Raw genomic sequence first — 27,774 nt, forward strand, 5'->3', positions numbered from 1 at the left:
GAGCGGCTCGGCCGGGCGTGCGGCGGGGCCATGGCGAGCGCGGCGCGGGGGCCGGGCCGGCGGCGGGGGCTGCTGCTCCCGCTTCTCTGCGCGTTGTTGCTGCTGCTGGGCCCGGGCCGCGCCGCCCACATCAAGAAGGCAGAGGCGGCGGCGGCGGCGCCCGGTGAGGCGCTGCGGTACCTGCACTCGGCCGAGCTGGGCGAGGCGCTGCGGGCGCTGGCAGCCGCGGCCCCCCCGGGCCTGGCGCGGCTCTTCAGCATCGGCGAGTCGGTGGAGGGGCGGCCGCTGTGGGTGCTGCGCCTGACGGCGGGGCTGGGGCCGGAGGAGCGGGCCGGCGAGGGGCCCGGCGGCGCGGCCCTGCCCGGCCGGCCGCAAGTGAAGCTGGTGGGCAACATGCACGGGGACGAGCCGCTGGCGCGGCCGCTGCTGCTCCGCCTGGCCCAGGAGCTGGTGCGGGGCTGGGCGGGCGGCGAGGCGCGCATCGGCCGCCTCCTCAACACCACCGACCTCTACCTGCTGCCCAGCCTCAACCCCGACGGCTTCGAGCGCGCCCGGGAGGGCGACTGCGGCGGCGGGGCGGAGGGCGGCCGGGAGAACAGCCGGGGCCGCGACCTCAACCGCAGCTTCCCCGACCAGTTCGGGGCCGCCGAGCCCGACCTGGAGCCCGTGCCCGAGGTGCGAGCCCTCATCGCCTGGATGCGCCGCAACAAGTGAGTGCGGCCCGGCCCGGCCCCCCCCCCCTCCCGCCGGCTTCCCCTCTCTCCTCGGTGGACCCTCGGCTCCGCTCCCCGGCGGCTTCAGCTCGCTTTCGGCCTTTCCCAGCGCTTCCCAGCAGGGCTGGGGTGGGCGAGGGGGAAGCCATTTCCCACCAGTTTCTCCCCAGCCTGCCTCCTGCGCTGGGCCGGCCCGTTTGGCAGCCGGGGACGGCCCTGCCCCCGGTCACCGGGCCGGCCTTCGTGCTGGCGGCGGGTGCGGGAGAGCGGTTCGGTGGGCGCAGCTTGCCGAGGAGCCGCCGGGCACCCCCGGCCTCTGCGCCCGTCTGCGTGTGTCCCTGCTCTGGAGCCTGCAGCTGGCAACTTCTCTGCTTGCCTGTGGGTCTTGCTCTTGGGACCGATTGATGCTTCACCACGAGCTGTGGGATGCTTGAAATATTTGGGGTTAAGTGTGTAGCTGGTCTGTGTGCAGGCACGCTAACGGAGAGTTGTGTTGAAGAGGGCTTCCCCCCATCTTCGTGTTTCATGGAAAATTCCCTGGATGTAGCAATAATGCTCTGTGCAGCAGCGTTTCCGCCTACAGACCCTGCTCCTGTGGCCCTCTTCCCCATCTGTCCTACCGTCAAGGCACGCAGGACTGAACCTGAAGCGCCCGCGCTGTCCCGTTAGGCGCTCGCCTTCCAAGGGGGTGAATGGTGGCGAGCTGCGGTGCCTGGGGTGGGGCAGCCTGGGAGGAGAGAAGCCCAGCTCCATTCTGGGGCCCTGCGCGGCCCCAGAAAGCGCAGTGGCCAGGCTGGGCACTGTCTCTTCATTTGCTGTGTGTTCTCCTTCAGAGAACAGTGGAAGGTCCAAACCACTAAGGTCAGCGCAACCGACCGTGAGAAGTTGCGTGGAGAATGCCAGGATGCAAAGTCCGGTCAGATACCAGCAACGCACTGAAACAAACTGTGGCCCTCTTCCAAGATGGGGATGGAAAGAGAAATGGAGAGGAGGTGGCTGATGGCCACGGTGCGCTGTAGGGCTGGTGATTGGATCCAGCCATACAGCGAGCGTTCAGCATCGTGCGTTTGCTCAGTTTGAAGGAACAAAATTTGCTTGGACAGCCTTTATTAAAACTTGGTGGTTGGTGGTGGCCATAGGGGTTATTGCTCTAGAGGAATCTCGTGAACCGCACCAAGAATTACTTGTCCTAAGGATCCTTTAGGACAGCTCTGATGCAACAGTTTGCGCCAAAATCCCTCCAGACTTGGTTCAACTCAGAATTAGTTATTACGGGAAATCGTGCACGTCCCTAATATAATTTTGAAAATACCTTGTGCTTTTTATGTTCATGTTTTCAAGTGTTAGAGGTGGGATTTGCATGTAAGCCAAGGTGAAACAGGAAGAACGCGGGGCTTTGTGCATTGCCCTGCCTGGCAGCACCAGTTAATGCTGGTGCAATTGTTAGACTAACGTAACCACTGATAGAAAAATGAATGGGTAAACACAGAGCTGTTTGATTAAAAAAAAAAAAAAGAGATAGTGGGTGTAATGCAATTCGTGTGCACTATTTTAAGCAAGGCAAAGGTGTTGGTTATGTTACCTGTGCTCAGAAACAAAATCTCATTTGTCCAGATGAGAAGGAGAGCTCTTTTTTCCCCTCAATGCTGCGTTTGGTGGGGAGAGGAAGAGCAGAGACAATTACCTCTGGGATTCAATGAGATGCTTATGCTGCCTGTGATCAAATGAAAGTGGGATATAGGGCATGCTGTGCTATATTTTCTGTCTTGGGATTTTAACAGCTCTCTCGCACATCCAGACTTTGCTGATGCAAGTCAGTTGTGTTGTACATCCCAAGCATTGCTCAGACCTTGACGAAGAGCCATGTACATCGCTTTATGCACAGGGCACTGCTTGTCTGTCTCCGAGTTTGAGGACTCTGTCTTAGACTGAAGCAAGAAACTTGTTTCATCTCCAGTAATGCAAGATGTCAGTTTGAGGAGTGAATAAACCATTCCTGAGAGTCGGTTTATTGCAAAAATCTGCTGACTTCCCCACCGCGCTCCCACTTGGACGCTGTGCAGACCTTCTGACAACCCCACTCGCTGTGTGGGAGGCTGGTGTTAATATGAGGGGATACCTCTCCCCGGACAGCCTTGTGTTTTTGTCCAATGGTAGCTGACTCGGTGTCGGACGAGTGCGTTTCTGTTACCGTAGCCTTGGTGTGGCTGCAGCTCCGCAGGTGTTCTCCCTGCCCAGGGCTGATGGAGCAGGGTCTGATCGCTTCCCCTGCCAAAGTAGCGTTGCAGCTGGGCTGCTCGTCCAGTGGGCACGTTTTGCCTCGTTGATCCCAAATAGAATTTGGTGGCCTCTGAGAAGGCGGTTTGGGTGGGAAGGCAGCAGAATATCTGGTAGGGTGGCTGTAGCTGGCTTCCTGTTGAAGTTGTTCCAGTATGACTCTTTCTTCTTTTTCTTCTTCCCAACCCCAGGTTTCTGCTCTCTGGCAATCTTCATGGTGGCTCTGTGGTTGCAAGCTATCCCTACGATGACTCTCCCATGCATAAGCCCACAGGAGTCTACAGTAAATCAGCTGATGACGAAGTGTTCAAATATTTGGCGAAAGCATACGCGTCGCATCACCCCATAATGCGAACTGGCAAGCCCAGTTGCCCTGGTGAGGAGGGAGAGACCTTCCAAGACGGTATCACAAACGGTGCCCAGTGGTACGATGTAGAAGGTAAGCTCTGCTGGTGGATCGCTCCAACTCTGCTATCTCGCCTAACAGAGTGGCTTACAGAAATAGTTTCTTGTTCCCATTGAGAACTGACATCCAAACCAGTGGTGATTATCACAGAGGAAGGGATGGTGGGTGAAGTGATATTTTTAGCTTTGAATGTGTTCTAGCAGCTTGAAATGAAGGGAAGTGGCATCACAGGCACACCAGTAAGTGCTTGGTGAATCACCGCTTGGGAGATGTTCGCAGGGAAGAGATCACAGCAAACTGGAGCGTTCTTCCTGACCCTGTTAGATGCTGGAGAGTTATCCTGCATGTGGGAGGCTTCGTTTGCTAAATGAACTGTCGTTAGGTCTCCACACGGTCACTAAATTTTGATACAGAAAAGAGGAAACTATTGTTAAAGGTATTAAACCAATGCTAGTATTCTGTGAGGTTTTTTTAAGCTCCAAACTTGTAACTTTGTAAATGATTCTAGAATAGCCTGCTGTAAAACTGTGTAAAATGGTTTAAATGCGTGGTCTGAGCTAACCTAGCTGCTCCCGCTGGAAGTGGGGTAGGGAGCTTTTCGATGAACTGCTCTGCTGTTAGACCTGCGCAGATGGCAACAACCAGCACGGCCTGTTCTCATCCACCAGTGCGCTGGAGTCGAGAAGGGACCCAAAATTCAGTCTGCTGGGGCTTCTAGGAGAGCTCCTGTTCCCTCCATTAGGCAGCTGCTTTGGAGGTGATCTGAATATAAGCAAATTACCTCCCGAGTGGGTGCCAGCACTCTGCTTGTGGGGAGGTGGCTGGCCTGGCTCAGACACGGTGGGCTGCTCTGCGTGTGTCGGTTTTGCTGAAAATGGAATTTAAGCAACAGTTTATGTGAGGAGATGGTGTCGTGGAAAAGGCTCTGTGGGCTGGCAGAAAGAGAAATCTTGGCCATGTCATTAGAAGCTACACCACTGCCGTGGCCCCTCGGCACATGTTGTACAACCACAGCCTCGCCAGACAGTGCAGCAACTTCTGTGGTGAGGACGCAACAAAAACCTTGCATAAATGATCCAAAGATGCTTTGCTGCGCCCGGCCTGCTTTGCTTTCCCTCCTGCTAGGGCTAAGGGATGATGACAGGAGTGCTGAGCAAGCAGTGAAACTGGGCATTGTTTATCCTTCAGAGCTCACAGCTTCACAAATTCTAAGACGACAATGTCTTTCCAAAACGTGAGAAGCTGAGTCCTGTCTTAACCCTGCATCCGCCTCGCCTGGGAAGAAGGGAGAGGGCTCCAGTATGGGGCCTGAACACGTCACCTGTGTGCTGGAAGAGGAAGTCTTGATTTCAGCGGTGGCTGATTTCACTGGTCAAATAAGATGTCGTGTTCAAATACGATGGGGTTTTATCTCTTTCTCTAGCAGCTGTCTCCTTCCCTCCGCCCTGCTGAGCACACCAGCCCTGGTGTTTGCTGGCTCAAGGTTCACTCGCTCCGCTGCTGTGAGAAGTCCAGCAGGAGGAAGGTTTGTGTAATCTGGCGAGTTTGCTTACGAGGGAACAGGATATCCTGGATGATCTCGTTCTGCCTTGTTCTGGTGGCAGTTGTTATCGGCAGAGATCTCAGTGGGGAGGTTTGTTAGCTGCAGCTCGGAGGCTTTCTGCCCTTGTAATGGAGCGGGTGGGTGTGCTCTGAAGGGAGGGTGGCTCCAGAGCTTTGCGCCTGTGCTCCCCTGCCCGCAGCGAGCAGCGTTATTCACTGCAGCGTTGGGATGGGAGACACCTGGCCAGCGCTGGGCTCGCTAGTGGCTGCGGCACTGGTGTGCCCGAGCCTTTCGGGCTGCCTTTGCCTTGTCAGCGAGCAGAGCAGAGGTTTCACCTACTTTCCTTTCACAGGAAATGACAAGATGTGAACCAAAGACCCGTTTGCTCTGTGCTGCCATTGCTGTGGTTTATGTTATGTCTGATAGCCTCCAGCTTCCAGCCTCTGCAGAAACAAACCCTGTTTCTGTGACAAGCCCCAATGTCAGGCTCGGTGCTGATGGCTGTAAGCGATTCGCAGGCAGAGATTACGGGGAGGGTGCACCGACACTGGGCTCTCTGAATGGAGCTTGGCAGACCTGTGGGGTTGCTCCCTGAAGTGGTAATTCCCGTCTTGTTGCTGTTGAAGGTGCACACGTGGAGGGTGATGGCAGCCCTTGGAGCACCTCCCAGGCAGAGGAGTTCCTGTAAAGCGTAACCCACAGGAGGTGAGGTCCGGGGAAGCGCATGGATGAACTGGCAGGCACCACAGAGGCCAGTACAGGTCTGTTTTGAGGTGGCGTGAAGTTACTGTGTCCCTGTGGCGTTTTAGGTGTTAACATTTATTTTTAGTGATGGATGAAGAGCAGGCAAAGGGGAGTCAGTTGTATGTAGCGTGTGACAGAAGCAGCAAAACCACCACAGTGGCTATGTTGAGTCATCTGACTCGCTCAGCTCTGTGCCAAGGACTGCTAAGGCTCGTGCGTGGACCAGGAGGCCTTTCCCAGTGATTGCAGAATTTAAATGTGCAGTAAAATGAGGCTGGGGAAATCCCAGTACCAGGCAGGAGGTCCCCGGGCTGGGCTGAGCTCTTGAGATAACCGGAGCACACGGTTCTGTGAGCGGAGCGGGGCACACGCTGGTGGCCTGTGGATCAGGGAGAGGCTGCGGGCTCCAAGTGAACTAAAGCCAGGAAAAATAAAGAAATGAGAACGTAATGTCTCAACAGGTGGAAATTTTCCTGCCACGTTTTATCAAGTGGAATCAAACACACTGGAAAGCCAACCACTGTGGGATTCATTGTCCCGGAGTTACCAGTTCAGGTTTATGCTGGTGCCAGACCTCATTAACTTTCATTAGAGTTTGCAAACAACCTCTTCGGCGTGTCAAACCGAGGTGGCAAGTACAAACCATTGGAGTAATCGTTAAGGTCAAGTGTGCACAAAGATGGCTCTCCGCCAGACGGCTGAATTTGGCTTCTGCATTCCAGCTGCTATAGATAAGCACATCTGTGCCTGGGACGCTTTTTAGAGGCTATCTCTGTCCTACACGCTTTTACTCTTCCTTCTTTTTTAACCTCTTGGGGATTTAACTACTGAGTGGCTGATTCAGATCAAGAAAATAGATACAAATCTGGGCTGCTGTCTGGTCCAAGTGGTGTTTGGAAAGTGGTTATGAAACTATTTAAGTCTTATCTGTGGGAAGAACACGCTTGCCTTTATTTTGTAAAGAGCCAAATTCAGAAGTTGAGTTGAACATGATGTTCAGTAGGGTATTTTGTGGGCAGCCTTGGGAGGTCGTCTTGTTATTTGTTGTCCCTTCCTAGAAGCTGTTTGCCTTGCTGGGTTGGCTCTCTGGTATCCAAATGTTTGAGGCGTTTCTGGTGTCTACTGGAAGGCATTCCGCAGGTTGAAAGCGGATTGAGGTTAATGTCTGCTTTCTGGGTTGTTTTGGCTGTGGTTACTAGCCGCACTGAACTGCCAAACAGCTTTTAGTGCCATCAAACTCAGAGCAATTGAAATGAGTGCTGCCAACAGTGGGTGCTCGTGGCATCACTGTGGTGGCCTCTGTTTCCCAGGCACGGCAGAAGGCAGCTGCACAGCGTGAGCTCTGGGAGAAGTTTTCAGCCATGTCTTTCTGGGATATGCACAGTGAGCTGCCCTTAGGTGAGTGTTTTCATAAAATTCTTACTGCAAATTTTTTTTTCTTTTTGAGAAAAGTGTTGGCTTGGCGATTCAAGGGTCTGATGCCTCTTTTCATATCTAACATGAGCTGCTGGGCAGCGCAGTTGTGGTGCAGCTCTTGGGAAGACTCTGCCCTCCTCTTTGAGAGAGCCCTGGGAAGGCTGGGGGCTGTGCTGCTCTGGGCTGTGCGGTGCAGCTGCCGGAGCCTCAAACCTCACCTCCTCTGAGTTTTAACGACTGCGGACTAATGGACCGAAACGTTCCTCTGCCTGTTTGGTGCTGCTGCTGGTGCTCACCCTACGAGCCAGGCAGTTCTGTCCACAGAGTAAGCAACGTGTGCCACGTATTTAATCATGTCTCTAGCTCGCTTTGTGCCATCTGCTCTCTCTGCAAAGCAGACACGACTGTTTCTCTGCTTTAACTTAGCTGCAGGTTTCTTATCTCTTCATGTCTGCTCCAGCAAGGGTTGGAATTAGGGAGATTTCTGCATAGTGCTGTTTGAAAATAGAGTCCTTCCTGGCTGGCCTGAAAGGCTTGTCCTGGCACGTGGTGTATTTATGGTATCTGGATCCCCGGGCTTGACTCTAGAGAGCTGCATTCTCCTGCCTGCCTGGCGTGGAGCTTGGCAGGGAGCAGAGACATGCTGGTCAGAGGGAGCTCTGCAGCACCTGTGCTGCGAGAGGTCTGGGATCCTTGCCTGAAGGGCAGTCCTGGTGCTCAGGGACTGGGACAGAGCAGGAGAGAGGTTTCTTATGAACATTTGTGTGACCTACGGTTTCCTCGCTGGTAAAATAGGTATGATGCTTCACTGGGAGGCTGAAGCTTTATGTAGAGTCAAAAAGACACCCTGTGATTAACTTGCTGGATCTATTCCAGCATTTTTTATCCCAGGTATTACCCAAAGTGGTACATAGAGAAGAAGCACTATAGTCTGACAGTCCTCTGCCTTGGATTCGGTTTTTCTGCTCTGCTCCTTGAAGGTAGCACTCTGCTAATGGTAGGCTGTGTATAAGTCTCATTTTACACCTCCAGATCTTTTGCTTAGCCAGGAGAGGCTGTGCAGATGGTATATGGAAAAATACATAATTCCATATGCTGCAAAAATAACTGTCCTGCTCTGCAACGGGGCCACGTGAAGGCCAAATATGTGCAGCGGATATAATCCAAATTTTCAAGCGTGCAGTGGACTACTTTCTTGAAGAGACAGCTTTACTGAAATTGATGTAGCAAGCTCTAATTTAGTCTGTTACTCCTCTATTATGGGTGAGCATCTCTCCTAAATTTGCTTGAATGGCAGATGAAGCACTAAATACGCTTCAGAATGGCTCTGGTTTATGTCTAGATGTTTTCAAATGCAGTAGCGTCCTGCTATGGACAGATGGTTATAGGCTGGCAAATCGTTTCGCTCCGCATGGAGGTTACTGGCGAGAGAGCAGCCCGCTGTGGGTTACTTTTCTGAGCCTGGTGACAGGAGCTGAATAGAACTGAGTATGGATCAGATTCGCAGGCCATGTTCCTCTAACCTCTTGAACGGAGTTTGAGAGTTTTAAAGTCCTCCAACACTTTTTGGCCCCTTGTGCTGGACAGAAACTTTTCTGGTTTGATCTCAGCCTGTGCACAAGCTGCCTTGCTCTCCTGGCTGCAAGCGACATTTGATTTGTTACAGTAAAAGCTTCATGTTCCCTTAGCAGCAGGCTCCCAGAAGAATTGAGAGGAACTGGGACGCCTTTGATGTGGTACCGTCCCGCAGATCTTCCCAGGGGCCTGCTCTGCTAAATCCTGCTGGATGCTGTCAGTCCGTCTCTGCATTACCCGAGGGTGGTAGGGCTATTGAATTCAGAGCAGTGGTCCTTGACCTTTTGGGACAGTAAATGCTCACCGCCACCACATTTATTATAAGACTCCTCTGCTTGGTAAAGTGCTACTGATAGCTGTTCCTGGCTGTTCCACAGCCTCTGCAAATGCCAGGTAGTGCATTTGCATCATGGTATTGATCCGTTCTGGCAGGTTAATTGGCCAGCACCATGGAGGGCCCCTCGCCTGTGGAGGAGCTTGTGAATGATTAGGAAACTGCACAGACAAAGCAAGTGAGGTTTATTAGCATAGCACTAATGTAGCACTTTGGTGGGCGAAGCAGAGGATGGGAGTATGAAGTATGTGTTTCTTGCAGATTTGCCTGCTGGGGTCCTGCCGGCTGGTGCCGTGCCATGTGCCACAGGCTGTCTTCTGCTTTCCTTCCTCCTGAAGTCTGCATCTGCCTCCTGCGGGCGAATGTGCGGCAGTTGCGTGGCAGACGGGCTTCTGAGAGCTGCTTTGACTTCCTTGGCTGATGAGGAAGGGGCCCAGTGCCTGTGCCCCTGAGCCCAGCCGGCACTGCTGGGAGCCGCTTGGCCAGTGCTTGGAGGTCTCTGGGCTGAGTGGTCCCAGGCGCTGCTGTGTGGGTTGGGACGGAGCTGTCTGGGCAGCGGTGGCCAGGGCCGTGGCGTGCCAGTCTGTCTGGATTGTGACTGTAATGTTGTGTAACCCAGAAGATGTCATCGGTGTGCACAGAACTTAGCGTGGTGGTTTTCCATACTGGCACAACTGCTGGTGGTGGTGGGAATGATCCTCTCATGTGGCCGTGACATCTGGCTGCAGTCAAGCGATGGGGTTCATCAGGGTGACTCTGAAACCTGTTTCACAGACTTGTGGTGCTTTTGGAATGTCCTGTTTGCCATTGAAGACTCCCGTGACTGTTTAAAGGGCTGAATATTTGCAGTCTTCAGCAGTGTGCTGAAGTCTGAGCTCCAGATCGTGAGTGTTGATACCTGCGGACCTCAGGTCCTGCTGGTACGTGATTCATTCCAGTTTGAGGAACAGGTTTGCTTGCTGCGGGTTGAACGCAAGCTGCAGCAAATGGGGTCAGGACACTTGCTGGAACAAGGTGACCTTTTTGTTTCATAGCAGTACCTGTGGTTTCTCTGAAGGGTGAGAATAGCAAGATGAGCTGAATACTGGGAAACAGCTCTGTGCACTCCAGTTTTCTGGTGCTCGTGGAGGTTTAGCTGGTTTAACACCAAGCTAGCAAGCTGTCCCCAGGTGCTGCAAGATCCATGAATTAATTGAGACTGCTGCCTGGAAGAGGAAATGTGGGAAGAGGCTGGTGACTTGGCTGCAGGGCTTAGGGAAAAGACTGAGTTTCCCAGGTGGACAAATCTGTGTGCCGTTCTCCTCTTGCAGGACCCAACTGCTGTGGGGTCGCAGGAGTCCTCAGCGGTGAGGGAGGTGTCACTGCCCTCCCTGATCAAGAGGAGAGTTTCCTGAAGGTGACTTGCCACAGTTCACTGTGTGCTGTCACCGTATCAGACCTTATCAGAATTTCTGCTAGGGCTGCTCTAAATATCAAGTAAATGGAGGCCTTCAGATAAGGGGTTGGAGGAGAAGAACAGCCTGAGGAAGCAGAGAAAGGGAAGCATTGCTCTCATCTTGTCTAGAGCTTTGCTAAGATTTTTTTGGGAGAGCAGCTGTGTGGTCCTTAAAATTTCCGACATGCAGATTTGAGCTGCAGCCTCCCAGGTTGATAGTCTGATGTGTTCTTTTGTATTGGAGACCTGCAGCTGATTTTGGGTAGGGTAACGTCTCTTGCAGGAAGAACTTCTCAAATCTAAAGGTGGCTTGGAGTGCCTAGCGAAGGACTTGGGAGCAATAATGCTCAAACTCTGGTGTGCCTGCCCTGGCATCCGGGATTTGTAGTGTCTGGAGAATGTCTGCCCAGTGAAACAAACCCGTATGATTTCCAGGTGCTGTGCTGCTGAGTTCAGCTGACAGAGCAGTAAGACCGAAGGGACTGTCACCTTGGAACAGTCTGCGGCTGATTGGACTGTCCCAGTGTGCCCGTCACTGGGAGAAACAGAGCTTGGTCTGCCCCAGCCCAGGCTCTCACCGTGATCTGATCTGACGCTTCTCCTTAGGTTGTTCACTCTGGAGCTAGGGTGGCATCGTGGTGAGACGCCGTGGGGGGCTGACAGATGGGAAAAACTCCGCATCCTGTGGGGAGGTGTCTGTGCATTGCGCTTAGGACATGTCTCTGCCTCATTTTCTCAGGTGGGATGCAGGATTACAACTACGTGTGGGCCAACTGCTTTGAGATCACGTTGGAGCTGTCCTGCTGCAAATACCCGCCGACCTCTGAGCTTCAGCAGGAGTGGGAGAACAACCGGGATGCTCTCCTTACTTTCATTGAGAAGGTAGTGCGGGCTGGGATGGGGCATGGGGCAGCAGCTGTGAAACCTGCGCGTCTGTGGTGGGCTGAGAGCACCGTGTTCAGTTACTCTTGTGGTTTTGTTTGCTGCTTGTGGTAACACAGCTGCTGCAGTTTCTGTGCAGATGTTGGTGGCTGCAAAGCTGCTGTGTGTATCTGTGGTTCTGCCACAGTTCCCACATCCTCCGTGATAGCAGAGCTCCGCTCAGAGGGGCCTTGTGGGGTACAGTGTTAAACTGAGGGACTGATCAGTGCAGTTCTTACTGAATAATGCAGAGTGCCTGCACAGCCTCAGTGCCATGGACCTCCAGGGGTGTTCAAAAGCACCAACACTGCTGAGACCTTGGCTTTCGGAGTCCTCTGCCAGGCTGTCTCCAGATGCCTGTGTATGAGTTGGGTAGGTGACAGTTTAAGGCTGGGAAGGGAGGCAGATGCCTTTTGTCCCTCAGTATGGCTTGTAACCCTGCTACATTTGTATTGTTGTGTGTCCATGTCGATGAATTAGAGGATTTGTTAAGGGAGGACCAGTTCTGAGATCTTGCTGCCTTCTCAGTGCATGCTGAAATTCCCGTCCTTGCCGTGTGGCCAACCACTGTCTGAATCGTGGGGCTTTGGGTGTCTTTGCCTGGCAGCCGTTCTGCTCTGCTGTGTTTGGGGAAGGGCAGGGGGGCATTGCTGGGCGAGAACATGGTTCCCCTGATGTTGCCTGTCTTCAGCCAGGCTCTTGCATTGTTTTCCTCAGGTCCACATTGGAGTGAAAGGCTTTGTCAGGGATGCAGTCACTGGAGCTGGCCTGGAGAACGCGACCATTGTTGTTGCCGGTATTGCTCATAACATCACAGCGGGCAAATTTGGTGATTACCACCGACTACTTGTGCCTGGGACCTACAACGTGACCGCAGTTGTGATGGGGTAATGACTATGTGGCAGCCTGTGTCCACACTGCCAACTTCTCGTGTTGCTTCGCTTATTTTCTTCCCCCAAAGCACATTGTGTATTTAAAGGGCTTGGCTGGAAGCTGCAACAGTAAAGAACTCCAGCTTAGAGCTGCAGCTGTGTTTGTTCACTCCGTGCCCCACTGCAGCGGGGTGCTGTTGGGGGCACAGCATTTCTGTCACCTTTGTTTGATTGCTTGTGTCAATCTGCATCTTACCTTTTGGGCAAATGGAGAAAGTGGAGTAAGGTCACCCAGTAAGAGTTTGTGTTGTCTCTGGCTGGGGGGGAACGCGTAGCTCGCCCCTGGGCTCGCGCTGTGATAGCCTGTGGCTTCTTCCCTGGCGAGTCTGTACACAGGAACTCGTGCCTCTGTGGCACAGCAAGGGCAGCAGCGTGGTTGGGTCTGGTGGCCGGGGGATGAGTCCCTTCAGCTTGGTCATTGGTGAATCTCTCACATAGTCGTTAACGTCGCAGCGCGTTTGGGCTGGGAGGAGTCATCTGGAGTGGTGGAGAGGCTGCGGGTGGTTTTGGCCTCTTCTGAAGAGCCTCCTTGCTGAAGCCAGCTGTTTTTCTCACAGCTACGCACCAGTGACCAGAGAGAACATCGAGGTGAAGGAGGGAGCTGCAACAGAAGTGGATTTCTCCTTGCAGCCAACTGTAATGCCACCAGCTCTTAACGTCACACAGCTCACAGCAACGCCTGCTCCTGTCTCTACCATCACGCCCACCCCCGTGCAGGCAGAGGCCCCAAGCCCAACTTCTCTCCATCAGCCTGTCCAGCCTGTGGACTTCCGCCACCATCACTTCTCAGACATGGAGATCTTTCTGCGGCGGTACGCCAACGAGTACCCCAACATAACGCGACTCTACTCCGTGGGCAAGTCGGTGGAGCTGCGGGAGCTCTACGTAATGGAGATCTCTGACAACCCTGGCGTCCATGAAGCAGGTAAAGTGGGAAATCAATTTAGTGAGGCACTAGTGACAGACCCTTTGCTTTGGGAGACTCTGTGGGCAGAGCAAAAAGGAGCATAGAGCTGGCACCTGTCTGAAGAGAGACTGAGCTGCAGTGTCCTTTCTAAGAAGTCCAGGTGCCGCGGGTGGCACTACCGTGGGTTAAAGATGCGTTGCTGGGGGCATCTACACTGCTCGTGGAGCTCTGGGGACAGAAGGACCAAGGGCCTTCCCTGAAACAATGTTTGTTGGTTTTGGTGTTGTGGAAGCAGAAGGGTAAATTTTAGGTAAATGCCCTCCAGCCCTGCAGAAAGGCCTGAGGGAGCAATGCTTGGGGTGGTGAGATGTCTCCGAGCTTTAATGTAAGTGGGTGTAATTGTTTCTTTGGTGTGGCCATGTGTCTGCAGGTGAGCCGGAGTTCAAGTACATCGGTAACATGCATGGGAATGAAGTTGTGGGGCGAGAGCTTCTCCTCAACCTCATCGAGTACCTCTGCAAGAACTTTGACACAGATCCAGAAGTGACTAACCTGGTCCGGAGCACGCGGATCCACATCATGCCATCCATGAACCCTGATGGCTATGAGAAGTCCCAGGAAGGTATTGCTGTCTGCGTTGAAACACCTATGGGGTTTCTACTTCTGAGAACAAGCCTTTGGGTTCATGGTACCTCTCTGAAAAATCTGGAAGCCTCGCTGGAGCAGAAGTGCTCTCCACACAGGGAGGCTGGGAAGGGGCTTGGTGTGTTCTGTGGGGTGAGTTGGTGGACCCTGCACTGCAGGATATGAGAGGTCGACTGATGGAAGCTGTTGGAGGGAGCTCTTAGCTTCAGCAGTGCTGCATGCTGCCCCTGTTCGGGTCCCCTTATGGTTTGTGGCTATCCCAAGACTTATTTTAAAAAAAGACATTCCTTTGACACAGCTCATACTTGCTGTGCTTGGGTCCATGCTCTTAGTAACGTGTGATGTGGAAGCCAGGCCGTCTGCAGAGCACTTGTCCAAGGATAATACAGACTTTTCTCGTGACGTTGAAATTGGCAAAAACATCCTTCAGGGAAGTCCTTAAAACTGCATGGCTCTTGCAGATTGGCAGAGCAAAGTCTGTCCAGAAGGATTTTCTGGAAGCACAGCTCTGCCTGGGTTTAACAAAGAACTTGTCCGGCTGGTTTGAGAAGGTGAGCTCTGAGGTTTCTGCGGTCGTGGCGTCCGCCTGCTGGGATTGTTCATGGTTCACTGCCTTGCTGCTAGCTGTGGTCTGCCTGGCACTGAGAGCCTGTGCAAACACCTGCAGAAGGGGCCCCCGGACACCTCTGTGCGCAGAGCAGGCCTCTTGCTGGAGGAGAGCCTGTGGGGGTCCTGTCGCTCTGCGGTGTAGGGAGGCAGCACTGTTGTCCTCTCTGCTGTTATCCATTGATAGTTGTAAGCTCTGTAGTAAGAGGATGAAGCCTCTGCACCAAAGTGGGAACTTGCATAGGGTGCAGGCTTGAACATGTGTTTAATTTTCAGGAGACAGAGGAGGTACTGTTGGCAGAAACAACAGCAACAACTACGACCTGAACCGGAACTTCCCAGATCAGTTCTTCCAAGTGGCAGACCCTCCGCAGCCCGAAACTCTCGCTGTCATGACCTGGTTAAAGAATTACCCATTCGTGCTCTCGGCAAACCTGCACGGAGGTATGGCAGCCAAACTGAGCTCCTTCCTCTGCGCTGAGGTTCCAGGGATGGGAGTTTGCAGGGGTATCTGCACAGCATTTTAGGTGTGAACTGAGGAGCTCTTGTAGAGAGCTCTCTGCCCTTGGCATTGCCGTGAAATGATGTGAGCGAAGGCAGCCACGTTCCTGCAACAGGGGTAAGGCTGTTCGCAAGGGGCCTACACAAAGAGTAAATCAACCCTTTTGTTCGTGCTGCTGGAAGATGGATCAGAAGCTGGAAGCAGAGGGTGGCAACCATGTCCCCGAGCACTTTTGCAGGGAGTTGAAGAGGCTACTGGGAGGATCCCAACCACTTCCCTGAGGAGAGCCCGTGGGGAGTACCTAGCACACTGCCCGCGGGGAGCTGGGGGTGGACTCTCTTGTCAGCCGTTGCTCAGCGGCTGGGTCTGGGAACACGGTGTAGTGCTGCGGCTGCTAAAGGCTTCATAGTATTTATAAAGTGAAGGGGACAAGATGTAATCCTGAGGGTTCCCTGCCTTGAGTCACAGCAGCTTTCATAGTTCCGCCAGGCAATTTAATTATCTTTTTGGAGTGATCTAGATGAAGTCTCTGTGTTACAGTTTATTCCCTAGACAGTTTGTCCGCTGGCTTGTAGCTGCGGTAGCTCGCAGGTGGTTGCTTTGTGCTAGCGTGTTTAATTTTGTAGTGGAGAAGTACGGTGTGTGGGTACGAGGGAGCCGGCAGTGCTCCAGCAGCGGTGGTGTCTGGGGTTCCACAGTGCTATTAGTGCAGCCTGCTTAGGGAAAGCTTCAGTAAGCCAAAGATTTTATAATTTGACAGTGCTTGCAATAAACTCCAAAAGGGTGAAAAACTACAGTAGTCAGGCCAAGGGCACCCTGCATGATCTAGGAAATTCCTCCCTTTACTTTCTCTCCTCTGTGAAAGTGATTATTATGAGGTTGTGCTCATCCCTCCTGCATGTAAGAGTCAAACCTTTGATGTGTCGAGGCTTGGGTTCACCTTCCCAGCTGGGTGTGGTCTTATCTCTCCCTATGCTTTTGTTGCCTCTTCTATCCCCTGGGCTTAATGCTTTGTTTAATGCCAAGTCTTGAGAAACAGAAGACTTGGCACTCTTTGGAGAAAAAGAAAAACGTCCCCTATTGGGCTGAGGGATCGTTTGGAAACGTGCAAGTACGAGTCAAAGCTTGTTTCCCCTGCAGGTTCTCTGGTGGTTAATTACCCCTTTGATGACGATGAGCAAGGAATAGCCATATACAGTAAATCCCCAGACGATGCTGTGTTTCAGCAGCTGGCGCTTTCCTACTCCAAGGTAAAGCTCTAACAGGAAAACAGGCGCGTCCTGCTGACTTCACTCCCGATGCTGCCGGGAGCCTCGCGGGCGGCTGGTGGGCGAGGACGCAGGTGCTGCGGGTGCCTGGTGTTGTCAGGCACAGCGGAAGGCTCCTGCGGGAGGCTGTCGTGCCATGAGTGGGTGTCCAGCGTGTTCTGTCTGCAGGCACTGCCGGAGGAGCGCTCTGTGCAGGCACGGGGCCGCACGCGCTGAAGGGTGGTAGAAAATGCCGAAAACACGGGCTGGGAGGAGAGCAAGGGTGTCTGTGGGTTGGGGTGGGTGTGGGTGCAGTCTGTCTGTGCTGCAGCTGTACGTGCATGCCTACGTGCACCTCTCGTTTTGGTAAGCCCAAGTGTGTGACTAATGTTAGAACAGAAGTGCCAGTGGCTGTAGAGTGCAGAGACTCAGCTTCACATGTTGCATCTTGTTTGTAGGAAAACACAAAGATGTATCAGGGAAGCCCTTGTAAGGACATGTACCCCACCGAGTACTTCCCGCATGGCATCACTAATGGAGCTCAGTGGTACAACGTTCCAGGTAAAGTAGACCTTAAATCTCGTGCACTGTTTATCCTCCAAGTCAATGCATGGGCAGATTAAACAATTTAGTCTGATCGGTCACAAACTCTGCGTTGGTCAGCCCAGGTTACTGCAACTCAGATTTTTTTATAACCTCTTAAATAATGTACCCAGATAAAGTTACTCCTGAGGGAAGGAATTTATAGTGTAGTTTTTCTGGCTATTAGCAAAATAGTTTCATAGAATTTTACAGCAGTGTATTAGCATGAAAGGTATTTACAAGAAGGATGGTTACTTGTCTGCTATTTTGGCATCTCTTTGAAGCTTGACTCTCATCCTGTGTAAAAGCCTTCCTTCTTCAGCTATAAAATGCATGCTGTAGTTTGTACTACATCTTTCTCTACTATCTGATTTTTATTTTTTATTTTTTTTCCTTGAGCTGTGATACAATTGCCTTCAGGAGACCTTGTCAAAATTTTTTTTACGTTCCTGTTGTAGGTGGGATGCAGGACTGGAATTACTTACACACAAACTGCTTTGAAGTGACCATTGAGTTGGGCTGTGTGAAATATCCAAAAGCTGAGGAGCTGCCGAAGTACTGGGAGCAGAATCGCCGATCTCTCCTCCAGTTCATGAAACAGGTGAGACACCTTGACCCCGAACAATTGTGTGAGCTGCCTCTGGGGTTTGCATGAGATGTGCCAGAATGAACAGGCTAATCTGTGGGCTGAAGCAACTGGCTTCCCGACCAGACTGGGTACCTGCTCCACAGAAATCACACCCATGAGAACAAGTCTCGACGACTCTTCTCCCCTCCTCACCATACCATACCAAAAATCTGTATGGAAGCAGCAGCCAGGTGATGGAGGTGTGGGTTCTTTATCTACCACTATCTTGGTTTTCCCTAGGCTGGAGTGGCCTTTATGTGCTGTTCCCATCTGAGTCTGGGCTGGTGGTAGTGCTGTGCACCTGGGGCGTGCAAACAAGGGTGTGGAGCAACGAGTGCTGTGGTGGCACCCTGAGCCAAACAATTGCTCATTGTACTCATCAGGTGATCTTTGTCCACGCCAGCTGCTGGCGAGTCTAACCTGAAGCCTTTTGGAACATGCTGCTGCCCTGGGAATGCTGAACCTCATGGGCTGGGAGCTGGTGGACCTGGGTCTGGGTGCTCCCACTGTGGTGTGTGGGGTGGGAAGCAGAGCAGGGGCTGGCACTCAGCAGGGCTCCGGGTCTGTGTTCAGGTTCACCGTGGCGTCCGGGGATTTGTGCTGGATGCCGTGGATGGAAGGGGCATTCTCAACGCCACCATCAGCGTTGCTGACATCAACCACCCGGTGACCACCTACAAGGATGGAGACTACTGGCGCCTCTTGGTCCAGGGGACGTACGAAATCACAGCGTCTGCCCGAGGGTGAGCGAGCCACGGCACAAGGAGCAAACAGCTGCACAACTGACTTCCCAGTCAGGAGCAGTCCCTTCGCCTCTGCCTACAGCAGATGTGGGCATGGGCGTTTCTCTGCCCTCTGGCCTGTGCAGAGTTAGCAATGTGATCGTACCCTGATGTCAATGACGGCTTACCTGGTGTTGGTTGTACTGTCCACATCTTCCCTTGTTTGGAGGTGGTCTGGGGAAGGAGTGGATAACTTAGTGTCTTTAGGGGAAAATCTCTTGCACGCAGCTGCCCACAGAAATGACTTCATCTCTTCAACCGCTGCCAAAACCTTTGGGTTAAAGCAGCCTGACGTCTTGTCCTGCCAGTGTGCCACGTAACCCTGCAATACCTGAGCCAAATGTAGCTCAGCGCCATGTTGGGCCCTGAGCTGCTCCCTGTCCTCCTGCCATTGCCATGTCCCTTTTGAAGTGGCCTTGCTCTTTGTTTTTATGCTTCTCACTTTTGGCTGGGGAGCAGTAGCAGTCCCGTGTGATTGTCTGGTCAGGAAGGGGGGTGGCTTGTGTGCGGGCTTGAGCTGCTGACGTTTCCTTGTGCCTTCTCTTCCCTGGGTAGGTATGATCCAGTCACTAAGACGGTGGAAGTTGGCAGCAAAGGTGGGGTGCAAGTCAACTTCACTCTTTCACGGACAGACACCAAAATGGAGGAGGGGAAGGTGCCAGTCCTGAACACCCCAGACACCAGCGACCCCAACAAGAAGGAGTTTGAGACCCTAATCAAAGACCTGTCTGTTGAGAACGGCCTGGAGCGCTTCCTGCTTACTTCCTCGGGGGATGTCGCTCCTTACCGATACCACCCTTACAAGGACCTCTCCGAGTTCCTCCGAGCCCTCTACCTGAACTACCCGCATATCACAAATCTCACCAGGTGATAGCTCAAAGCAGCAGTGCTCAGCTCCTCCCTAAGCAGCAGCCTGTGGGAGGGAAGTAGTGAAACGATGAACCACGAACACAGTCCCTCCCCTTCCCTACGCTCCCCGAGTTCGAGGGAGCCCCACATGTCAGGGCACGGCGGCAGAGCGCTGGCTGCCAGGACTTGCAGATGCACCCATGTGCTTTTTCCCAAGACATCATTTCACTGACTTAAACCTGGGGTGCAGTTGGTTCCCTGGGGGTGCCTGGGACTGGCGATGTTCCCAGCGTTGATATCCCAGGCTGGTGCAAATGTCTCTGTTCCACACTCTCCATTTCCTCCATTTTCCAAATCCTTTCTGACATCCACCTTGCTAAAGAGTCCCCAGCGAAAGTGATCAAATTTGACTTGCAAATCTCAGATGCCTTTTTTGATTGTCTGCCTTCAGATTTTAATTCAATTGTGCGAGACGTGTTTGAGTTAGCTTGCCCAGAGCCAAGGTCTCTGCCCTCCCGCAGGAGACCAGCTGTCTGCAGTCCTCTGCTTTCTTTTGTGACCTGCAGCGCTTACCCTCTGTCAGCTTTGGAAAGCACAAATCTCTTTGTCCCAGGACCTCATTTGCTTGTTGTTACCAGGCACAACATGCTCATGTGCTGTCCCCGCCGGTGCCAAGGCTGCTTTTCTGATCTGTAGCCTCTATTGTCCGGCCAGTTGCATCAGCCCTGATTGTGTTCCCTGCTTTGCTTGCATTCAGTTTGCTAACTTTATGGCATGACTGTAGCAACAATTTCTGCATTACTGGAAATAGGCCTGCTTTTGTCCTCTAATCTGGGTGCTTTGTAAGTTAGTTTGATGTCCAGATGTGTTGCGCTCCAAAGAAACAAAAATCAAAACCAAACCAACACTGGGAGCGCAGTGTATGACATGTAGAGTGACGTTATAGGCATATAGAGATGTATGGATTATTGGGTGTCTTGTACAGCTGGACCTCCATGCGTTCTTACACAGATGCTTGTGTTCAAACTGATGCTTGTTGTGAATTTGGCTCAGCGCTGCTGCAAATCTTCTCTCATGATGCGCTTGTGTTTCGTGTGCTGCTTGTCTTTGCAGCCTCCTCATGGAGGCTGGCAGCAGTTCCTTTCCACACCGGGATTTCTCCGTAAGGCCGGGCTAGGGGTGCGGCTCTGTTTCTCAGCTGACGCTCTGGCTTCTCATCTCTTGGCAGTTTGGGTCAGAGCGTCGAGTTCCGTCAGATCTGGTCGCTTGAAATCTCCAACAAGCCCAACCAGTCTGAGCCTGAGGAGCCGAAGATCCGCTTTGTTGCTGGTATTCATGGAAACGCTCCCGTTGGTACAGAGCTGCTCCTGGCACTGGCAGAATTCCTCTGCATGAACTACAAGAAGAACGCTGCTGTTACAAAGGTGAGAAGCCAATGCGAGGGACCATCTTGGAGCCCTCCAGTTACATCCTGAGAAGACGGTGCTCACTGGGAGAGACTTGTCTTGTTAACAGGAGCTTGTGGGTTGCAGCGATCCCACGCATAATGGGGAGGTGGTGTGAAATCCACGGGGCCAGTGGGAACCTCTGACTGCTGATAGCAATATAAGCAGCAGTTCCTAGGATGCGACCCAGGCAAATGAAAGATACAGAGAATGAACCCTACTGAATGCACTTTATGTACTGTTTCTCTTTCTTTTGTGCAGCTGATTGACCGAACACGGATTGTGATTGTGCCTTCCCTGAATCCAGACGGACGTGAGATCGCGCAGGAGAGGGGCTGCACATCGAAGATAGGCCAGACTAACGCTCACGGCAGAGACCTGGACACAGACTTCACAAGTAAAGGAAACTAAGCAAAGTGATGTGTAGTGTCCCTGTAGAAATGCAGGCTGCTGTCGAAGCCTGCTCACTGCTCTAGGGTTGGGAGTAGTCATCTGGTTACAGGGTCTGCCTGTAAAGACAGCAGCCGTGGAGCCCAGGCAGCAACAGCTGCTGGGAAGCTTCAAAGCTTGGATCCCCCTCACAGATGGTAATTTGCAGTCCCTTATTTGCAAGGAAAAGATGAAGCAGAGTTCTTCAGGAATAGTTCAGAGGTCAGACAACACCGAATGTATTTTTCCTGTTAATTGATTTCTTTCAACCCAGTGCCCTCTGTTCGTGCTCCCTGGAAACAGTCTCCTTTTTTCATACTTTGCTGGTTTCCACGGAACTGCCTGCTGTATCCATAGCACTGTATCGGTGCTGTGCCCACCCTTCCTGGGGACAAAGTGTGGTCTCTGGCCAGGTTTGTCTGGGATCATCCCAAATACTTTCTTAAGAAAATGTCAGTTCAGTGACATTGAGGAGAGCAAACACACACGAAAAACCGTCTGCATCACAAGAGTAAACAGCTTGGGGAAACAGCGATGTGTCATGTTTGTTTAGCTTCGCAGATGAATTTCCCCCATGGGGAGTGTGGATTAGGTGCTCTACTTGATGTCAGGTGCATCTGCTGAAATCTAACAAATACCTTTTAATATATGCAGCGGGCTTAATTTCAGTCATAAACAATGTTCTTCTGCTGGCCTGTCAAACAGCGGAGGAAACTGTTGTCAGTTCCCTCTTCTATTTGTTGTTCTGCTTTACAGGCAATTACTCCCGGTACTCGGGGACGCGAGAGCCTGAGACCAAAGCCATCATAGAGAGCTTGATATTGAAGCAGGATTTCAGCCTCTCTGTTGCGCTCGATGGAGGATCTCTGCTTGTCACTTACCCGTATGATAAGCCGGCGCAGACAGGTATAACTAACTCCTCTGGGACCTTGCACGCACAGTGACCCTCAGGCTGTCTCTGCAGAAGTTCATGTGACCGCATGGTGTAAGAGCTTTTTGTGCTGGTGGTGTTCTGTAGCCGCCTTTTGTGTTCAGCCCTTTGTATGTGGAGTTGACAGTCTAAAGTAAAGCTATCAAACCTCACAGGATTCAGCTAGAGATCAGAACACTTACCATTTCTGTTCCTGCAACAGTATTTCAACCTTTCCATTGCCAAAGCCAGTATAAACTCAGATTTGATACCACCCCTCAGTGTCAGAGGAAACCTGGAATGCCTCTGAAACAATGTGTGTTGCTGTTTAGTACAGGGTCATGGAGGTAGAATGGGAATCTGCCCCCCCAGTGAATAAGGAGTTGCGCTCTGAAAGTCTCACTTTTCTCTTTGTAGTCGAGAACAAAGAAACACTGAAGCATTTGGCATCTCTGTATGCAAACAATCATCCACTGATGCATTTGGGCCAGCCAGGCTGTCCAAATAAGTCAGGTACGTTTGGTTGAAGCCTTGAACCCCCTGTCAGCTACTGCTAGACGCTGCTAGGAGCAGGTCTGTCTGACGGCTGTGTTCTTGCTCCTGCAGATGAGAATATTCCTGGCGGTGTGATCCGTGGCTCTGAATGGCACAGTCACTTGGGAAGCATGAAGGTACTTCTTCACGGCACAAGGCTTTCCACCTCTGCTAAACCAGCATTAAAAAGCATGTTTGTTCTGATATCTGGGCAAAACTGCCCCACCTCCAGCTGCACTTTGCAAAGCTTTACAAATACCACCTCTCTTGTTGTAACTGTGGTTTTGGTTTTTGCAGGATTTCAGCGTTACGTTTGGTCGTTGTCCTGAGATCACTGTTTATACCAGCTGCTGTTACTTCCCGAGCGCAGGGCAGCTTCCTGGCCTGTGGGCAGACCACAGGAAATCTCTCCTTAGCATGCTCGTGGAGGTGAGCCGCAGTCTGTGGAAGGAAATTCTGGCAACAAGGGCCGAGTGGGGAGAGGAAGAGAGCAGTGTGGAGAGTCTTTGTGTTTTTATTGGTGCTGTGCAATTACAGACAGTCAAAATTTAGTCTGCGTGAGGAATGGAGTGAACAGAGGGAGCAAGTGACCAGGAAATGTGTTGACATGAGAGTTAAACATCTGTGCTGGTTTGCCTTGTGGTGGGCTGAGCAGTCCTTGCAGTATTGTACACTTTTTATTTATTATGAGAGTCGGGGATGGAGAGTGGGCTGTATTTTGAGGGGAGGATTAGATCGTCTTTTAGTCACAAACGTGCCATATCCTTGGATGTGAACATGAAGTGTTTGAAATGCTTTATTTCAGGTTCATAAGGGAGTCCATGGGTTTGTCCAAGACAAGAGTGGCAAGGCAATTTCTAAAGCTACCATCGTTCTTAATGAAGGTTTGAGGGTCTGTACTAAGGAAGGTGGTTATTTCCATGTGCTGTTGGCTCCAGGTTTGCATAACATCAATGCGATAGCCGACGGGTACCAGCAGAAACATGTCAAGGTATGTGGATGTCTGTACTGGAGATTGTCCCCCCGCTCCATGTACTGTCCCCCCTGTTTGAGCTCAGCCTTGTTGGCTGTGTTTAGCTGCTGATTATGTGCCCAGGGTAGCTGATTTCTGCCTTGATAGAATGGATGGAGAAGAATTTCCATGACAGCCGGGTGGTTTTGGGCAGTAGCTTCTCTTTCCGTTGCACTTGTCTTTGGCATCTACCTGGTCCTGCCCTGGTCAGCAAGTGCCTCTCTTGTCTGGACACGTAGGAGAGGTGCAAGCTTTGAGTCTGAGCTCTAATGTCTTTTTCTGCAGGTCTTTGTACGTCATGATGCGCCCAGCTCTGTGCTCATTGTTTTTGACACGGAAAACAGGATATTTGGTCTGCCGAGGGAGCTGGTTGTGACTGTTGCAGGTAAAGTGACACTCTTGATCAAAGCTTTGAGCTTTGCTTTCTGTACTGGTTCATGCTGACAGGGACCCTTCACTGAACTGGAAAAGTAGCCTGCAGACTTAAACCGTCCCCTGCTTTCCCTCCTGAACACGTGCTTGTCCTTGCGAACTGGTCCAACAACCCTTGGGTCTGGTGATGCTGGGCTGGCAGGTGGGAGAGAGGGAGGAAGTAAAGAGCATTGCAGGGGTCTGAAGGGTTCAGAACGGATTTTGGGCTGCCTGGAATGGGGAGAGCCTGTTCGTGCGTAGAGCTGGGACCTAGGAAGTCTAGCTTCTACCCCAAGGTTTCTTTTGAGTGCTGTGGCACCAGGTAAGCGTTAAGAGATTTTTATTATTATTGAGGTGGCAGCTGCTGGGAGGCTTGGAGTTTATACCCAGTGGTCTGCAGAGGAGCTCAGTGATGCTATCCTGGATTGCAAGCACAGAAAATAAAGCTAGTGCAGTGCTGCTCTGGGGCAGCTCTCTCTCATGGCATGTTTCCTGTGGCCGAAGGAGGGAGGAGGAGGGTCACAGGGAAGTGAGGAAAGTGATTGTGACTGTAGAAGGGAAGAGAGATGGTGGCAAGCCTAGGAGCCTCTGGGCTGGGGGAACATGGTGTTAACTTGAATGTCTTCTCTCTGCAGGTGCAAGTATGTCTGCTCTGGTCCTCACCGCCTGTATCATCTGGTGTGTCTGCTCAATAAAGTCCAACAGACACAAGGATGGCTTCCACCGCCTCCGGCAGCACCACGACGATTACGAGGACGAAATCCGCATGATGTCCACTGGCTCAAAGAAGTCCCTCCTGAGCCATGAATTCCAGGATGAAACAGACACTGAAGAAGAAACATTGTACTCCAGCAAGCACTGACACCTCCGGGGCAGGAAAGGGGTTCCCATGGACCAGAGCCGGTGGGGGGGGGGGGCACGGTCCCCAGGGTTCAGTTGTGAAACATTAGCTTGCAGGATGTGTCCTCCAGAGGTGCGGGTGGCATCTCCCAACTTCCCCCTGCTGTTTGCTCTGTTCCTATGTGCGTGCAAATCAGTGGGTCTTGGGAGGCTCTGTTCAGGCTAAGGACATGGCTTGTTACATTTTTGGGTCAAGATCTGGAGGTTCACATGATGTTGTTTGAAAGGCAACTTACGAGGGTGGCCAGCAGAGTTCCTAGCACTTCCCCAGCATCTCAACACAGTGAGCAGATGGTGGGAAAGTGCCCCAAAACCTGCATGGGGTCATAGTTACAACACTCCAAAGCAGTTTCTCTACCTGTTTTGATTTCCACTCTGTACTTGGGGGAAGCCAGATCCTTCACTTGGCTGCTCTGCAGAACGTGGAGTCCTCGGAAGAAGACTGTACTTGGTTCTCAGCCGCTCCCTTGGAGCTTTTCCCCGCCATGAGATGCTGTGGCCTGCTGTGATCTGCAGTGGCTGTGGAGCGCCTCAGTGTGTTGTTAGTTCCAGACAGTGACTTGGTGTCCTGAAAGCTGCGGGAGATGACATCCATTCTTGGTGTGAGCTGGAGAAAGGAGCGTATGTCAGAGCTGTGGTGAATTCTGACAAAGTTCATTACTTGCCAGCTCTGCAGTGCTGCTGTTCTGACTTCTGGGGAAGAAAGAAACTTTATCCTCATCACCCCTGGTTGTGGCTTGTTTGTGGAGCAGACTTGGCCTTTGGGGTCTCATGTTAGCGTTATAACAGCGCAGTGTCTGGAAAAGCAACTGGAGTTTGTTCTCGGCAAATGGACAGACTGATTGTGGTGGATACTGTAGAAAAGCAGTCACTTACTGCCTCCACCTGATCGGTTTTGCTCAAGTCCGTCACTGTTCAGGAGTAAACAGTGAAATCTGGCCACTGCTTTGTATTTGAGCATTACTGGAGCAGCAGGGAGAGGTCATGGGAGTATCCATGGCCCAACTTGAGTCTTAAGTTTTGAAGATAAACTGCATCGTTTGCCATTGTCCACCTAATACTATTTACTGATCAGAGCACTTTGGAAACACCCTCTCATCAAGCTCTGCTGATGGTAGGCATCAGATTAGCCTGCTGGCTTGGTTCTCGTCTGCTACTACAGCATCCCTGAAGTACGTAGCAAGGGCTCCACCTGCTTGTATGTCTGCAGTTGTGTCCGCTGCTGCGGGGGCCCGGGTGCAGCGCGGGAGGAAGGGCTGGACGGCTGTGCTGAAAGAGAAGGGAAAAGCAACCACATTCTGGTTTGTAGCACTTGGCAGGAAGGTGGGGAGAGGAGCCGCAGCGTGCGTCCACAAGGCACGTTAGATTTGTGGGGAATGGAGGGGATGCCCAGAAGGGAAGAATGGCTGAAACATTTGATTTCTAAATCCTTTATTGCATCTCTGATGTTCCTGTGCTCTCTGGGCAGAAGGCTGGGGTTAGAATAGGCACTTATTTTCTTGCTGCCCTCTTTTGTTTGTGGGTTGTTTTTTTTTTTTTTAATTCTTGCCCCATGGACCTGAGCTCTGGGGTGCAGGAGCCTGGTGCAGCACCATCTTAGGCATCTAGTTTGCCCTGAGCTAATCTGTTCTCCAGCAGCCTGGGGAGGTCTAGTGAAAAACTAGTGCAACCTGCATGTGTCATCTGTGGGGATGGGTTTGTCTGCACCCAAATGTGCTTTGGGGTCTGTTCTGCAGGGCTCCAACCTGGTCTTCTCTGGGGGAATGGCACAGCAGGTTCCCTGTTGAAGGCTGTTGGCCCATAGCACCTGGGGAAGGAGCTGCTCCTCGCCTCGGCCTGCGGTAGCTGCTTTTCCAGAGCCACGTGCCTGTGGCCGTGCTGCCATGCTGGTCCTCTCGGCAGCTGCGTGCTGATTTTGTGCAGCTCTCTGGAGGCACAAGGATAACCCTTAGGCACAAGTACACCTTCTTCCCTCTTCCAAGGGGGAGTTCTGTCACAAGAAGTACATGATAAGATCTGGCTGGGGAGGTGTGCTGGGAACAGGGAGGTGAGGCTGAGCATTCCCCGGGCTCCTGTCCCGCATCGCTGGGGTGTGACAGAGCTGCTCTTCTTCCCTCCATTCTGCGGGATCCATGAACATCCCTGTCTGTGCCCAGCTCCTCATGCTGAGCAGGGGATGAGGTCTGGTCCTGGGCCATGACCCTTCTCCATGTGTAATGGGCTGCAGCACAGAATAGCATTAACCATTTTCCTCCTTCTGTGGGGTTTAACAAGAGGTGCAGCTGGAGTTTTGCATTAAAGTTGAGTTTGCAAATGGCTCTTGGGGCTCTGTTTGGGCTTTGTGTGCTCTGGCAGCAGGTAACGGACTGAGCTGGCCTTGCTTTGTCCCACTAGCAATAAGTCTTGTTAGGAACTGGCCCTTTCCCTCCGAGAGCGCGTTTTGCAGGTAGCTTGGCATAGAGGTGGATTTCTAAGCTGAGTGGATTCGTGATGTTTTGCAAAGTGTGAGACTTTTGGCCGCAGCAGGACCAGGTGGGGGGCCTGGCTCTGCGCTCGGAGCTGCAGCAGGCTGGGGCTGCTTGGTGCTGGTGTGAGGAAGGCAGGAGTGGCCTCCCGTCGCTGTCAGTCCGTCTGTCTGTCCGTCCATCCGCAGGCACGCCCGTGATGGTTCTGGCGAGGAGCTGGTCCTCTGCAGGTGCTTGTCCCTGGAGTGTGTCGGTCCGTGCACTGTGCCTTCAAATGTACATTTTTAAAAGGGACTTGAATCGCCTTCTCCTGGAAGCGGGACAAGGCGGCGTGAGGCGAGGCCTGGCTCTCCCCGCAGCCGGGCCCTCTTTTTTACCTGTATACTGAGATCCAGTAACCTGTATAAAACTATTTTGATGTCCACCTGGGTTGTCTCGTTCTTCCTACCACGGGTAGAGGGGGCTCGGGGCTGCCGGGATGACGCCGGGGCCGGGGCCAGGGCCGGGGCTGGGGTCTGTGCTCAGCGCTGCACCATGTTCGCTGAGGTGAGGCGCCGCCCAGCCGCTGGGGGGCGCTGCGGCCGGAGGTCCGCCCATCCCGTCGGGCGCCGCGCTTCCAGGAAG

At 52.4% G+C, this 27,774-nt stretch overlaps 1 protein-coding gene across 1 annotated transcript; it reads left to right on the forward strand.

Moving 5' to 3' along the window:
- The first annotated feature begins 29 nt into the window (after positions 1 to 29).
- Positions 30 to 27,568, forward strand: CPD (carboxypeptidase D). The gene is made up of 21 exons (XM_075440087.1): positions 30 to 710; positions 3,182 to 3,429; positions 11,183 to 11,325; positions 12,082 to 12,251; positions 12,854 to 13,221; positions 13,634 to 13,825; positions 14,731 to 14,898; positions 16,097 to 16,206; positions 16,662 to 16,764; positions 17,244 to 17,386; positions 17,987 to 18,156; positions 18,751 to 19,062; positions 20,273 to 20,468; positions 20,751 to 20,886; positions 21,675 to 21,824; positions 22,246 to 22,341; positions 22,435 to 22,499; positions 22,660 to 22,791; positions 23,168 to 23,353; positions 23,660 to 23,759; positions 24,421 to 27,568. Exons 1-21 carry the CDS (start codon positions 31 to 33, stop codon positions 24,645 to 24,647), a joined length of 4,095 nt encoding a protein of 1,364 aa, XP_075296202.1. The 5' UTR covers position 30; the 3' UTR covers positions 24,648 to 27,568.
- Positions 27,569 to 27,774: the final 206 nt, after the last annotated feature.

Source organism: Opisthocomus hoazin, chromosome 20 (genome assembly GCF_030867145.1).
Source record: "Opisthocomus hoazin isolate bOpiHoa1 chromosome 20, bOpiHoa1.hap1, whole genome shotgun sequence".
Classification (NCBI taxonomy): domain Eukaryota; kingdom Metazoa; phylum Chordata; class Aves; order Opisthocomiformes; family Opisthocomidae; genus Opisthocomus; species Opisthocomus hoazin.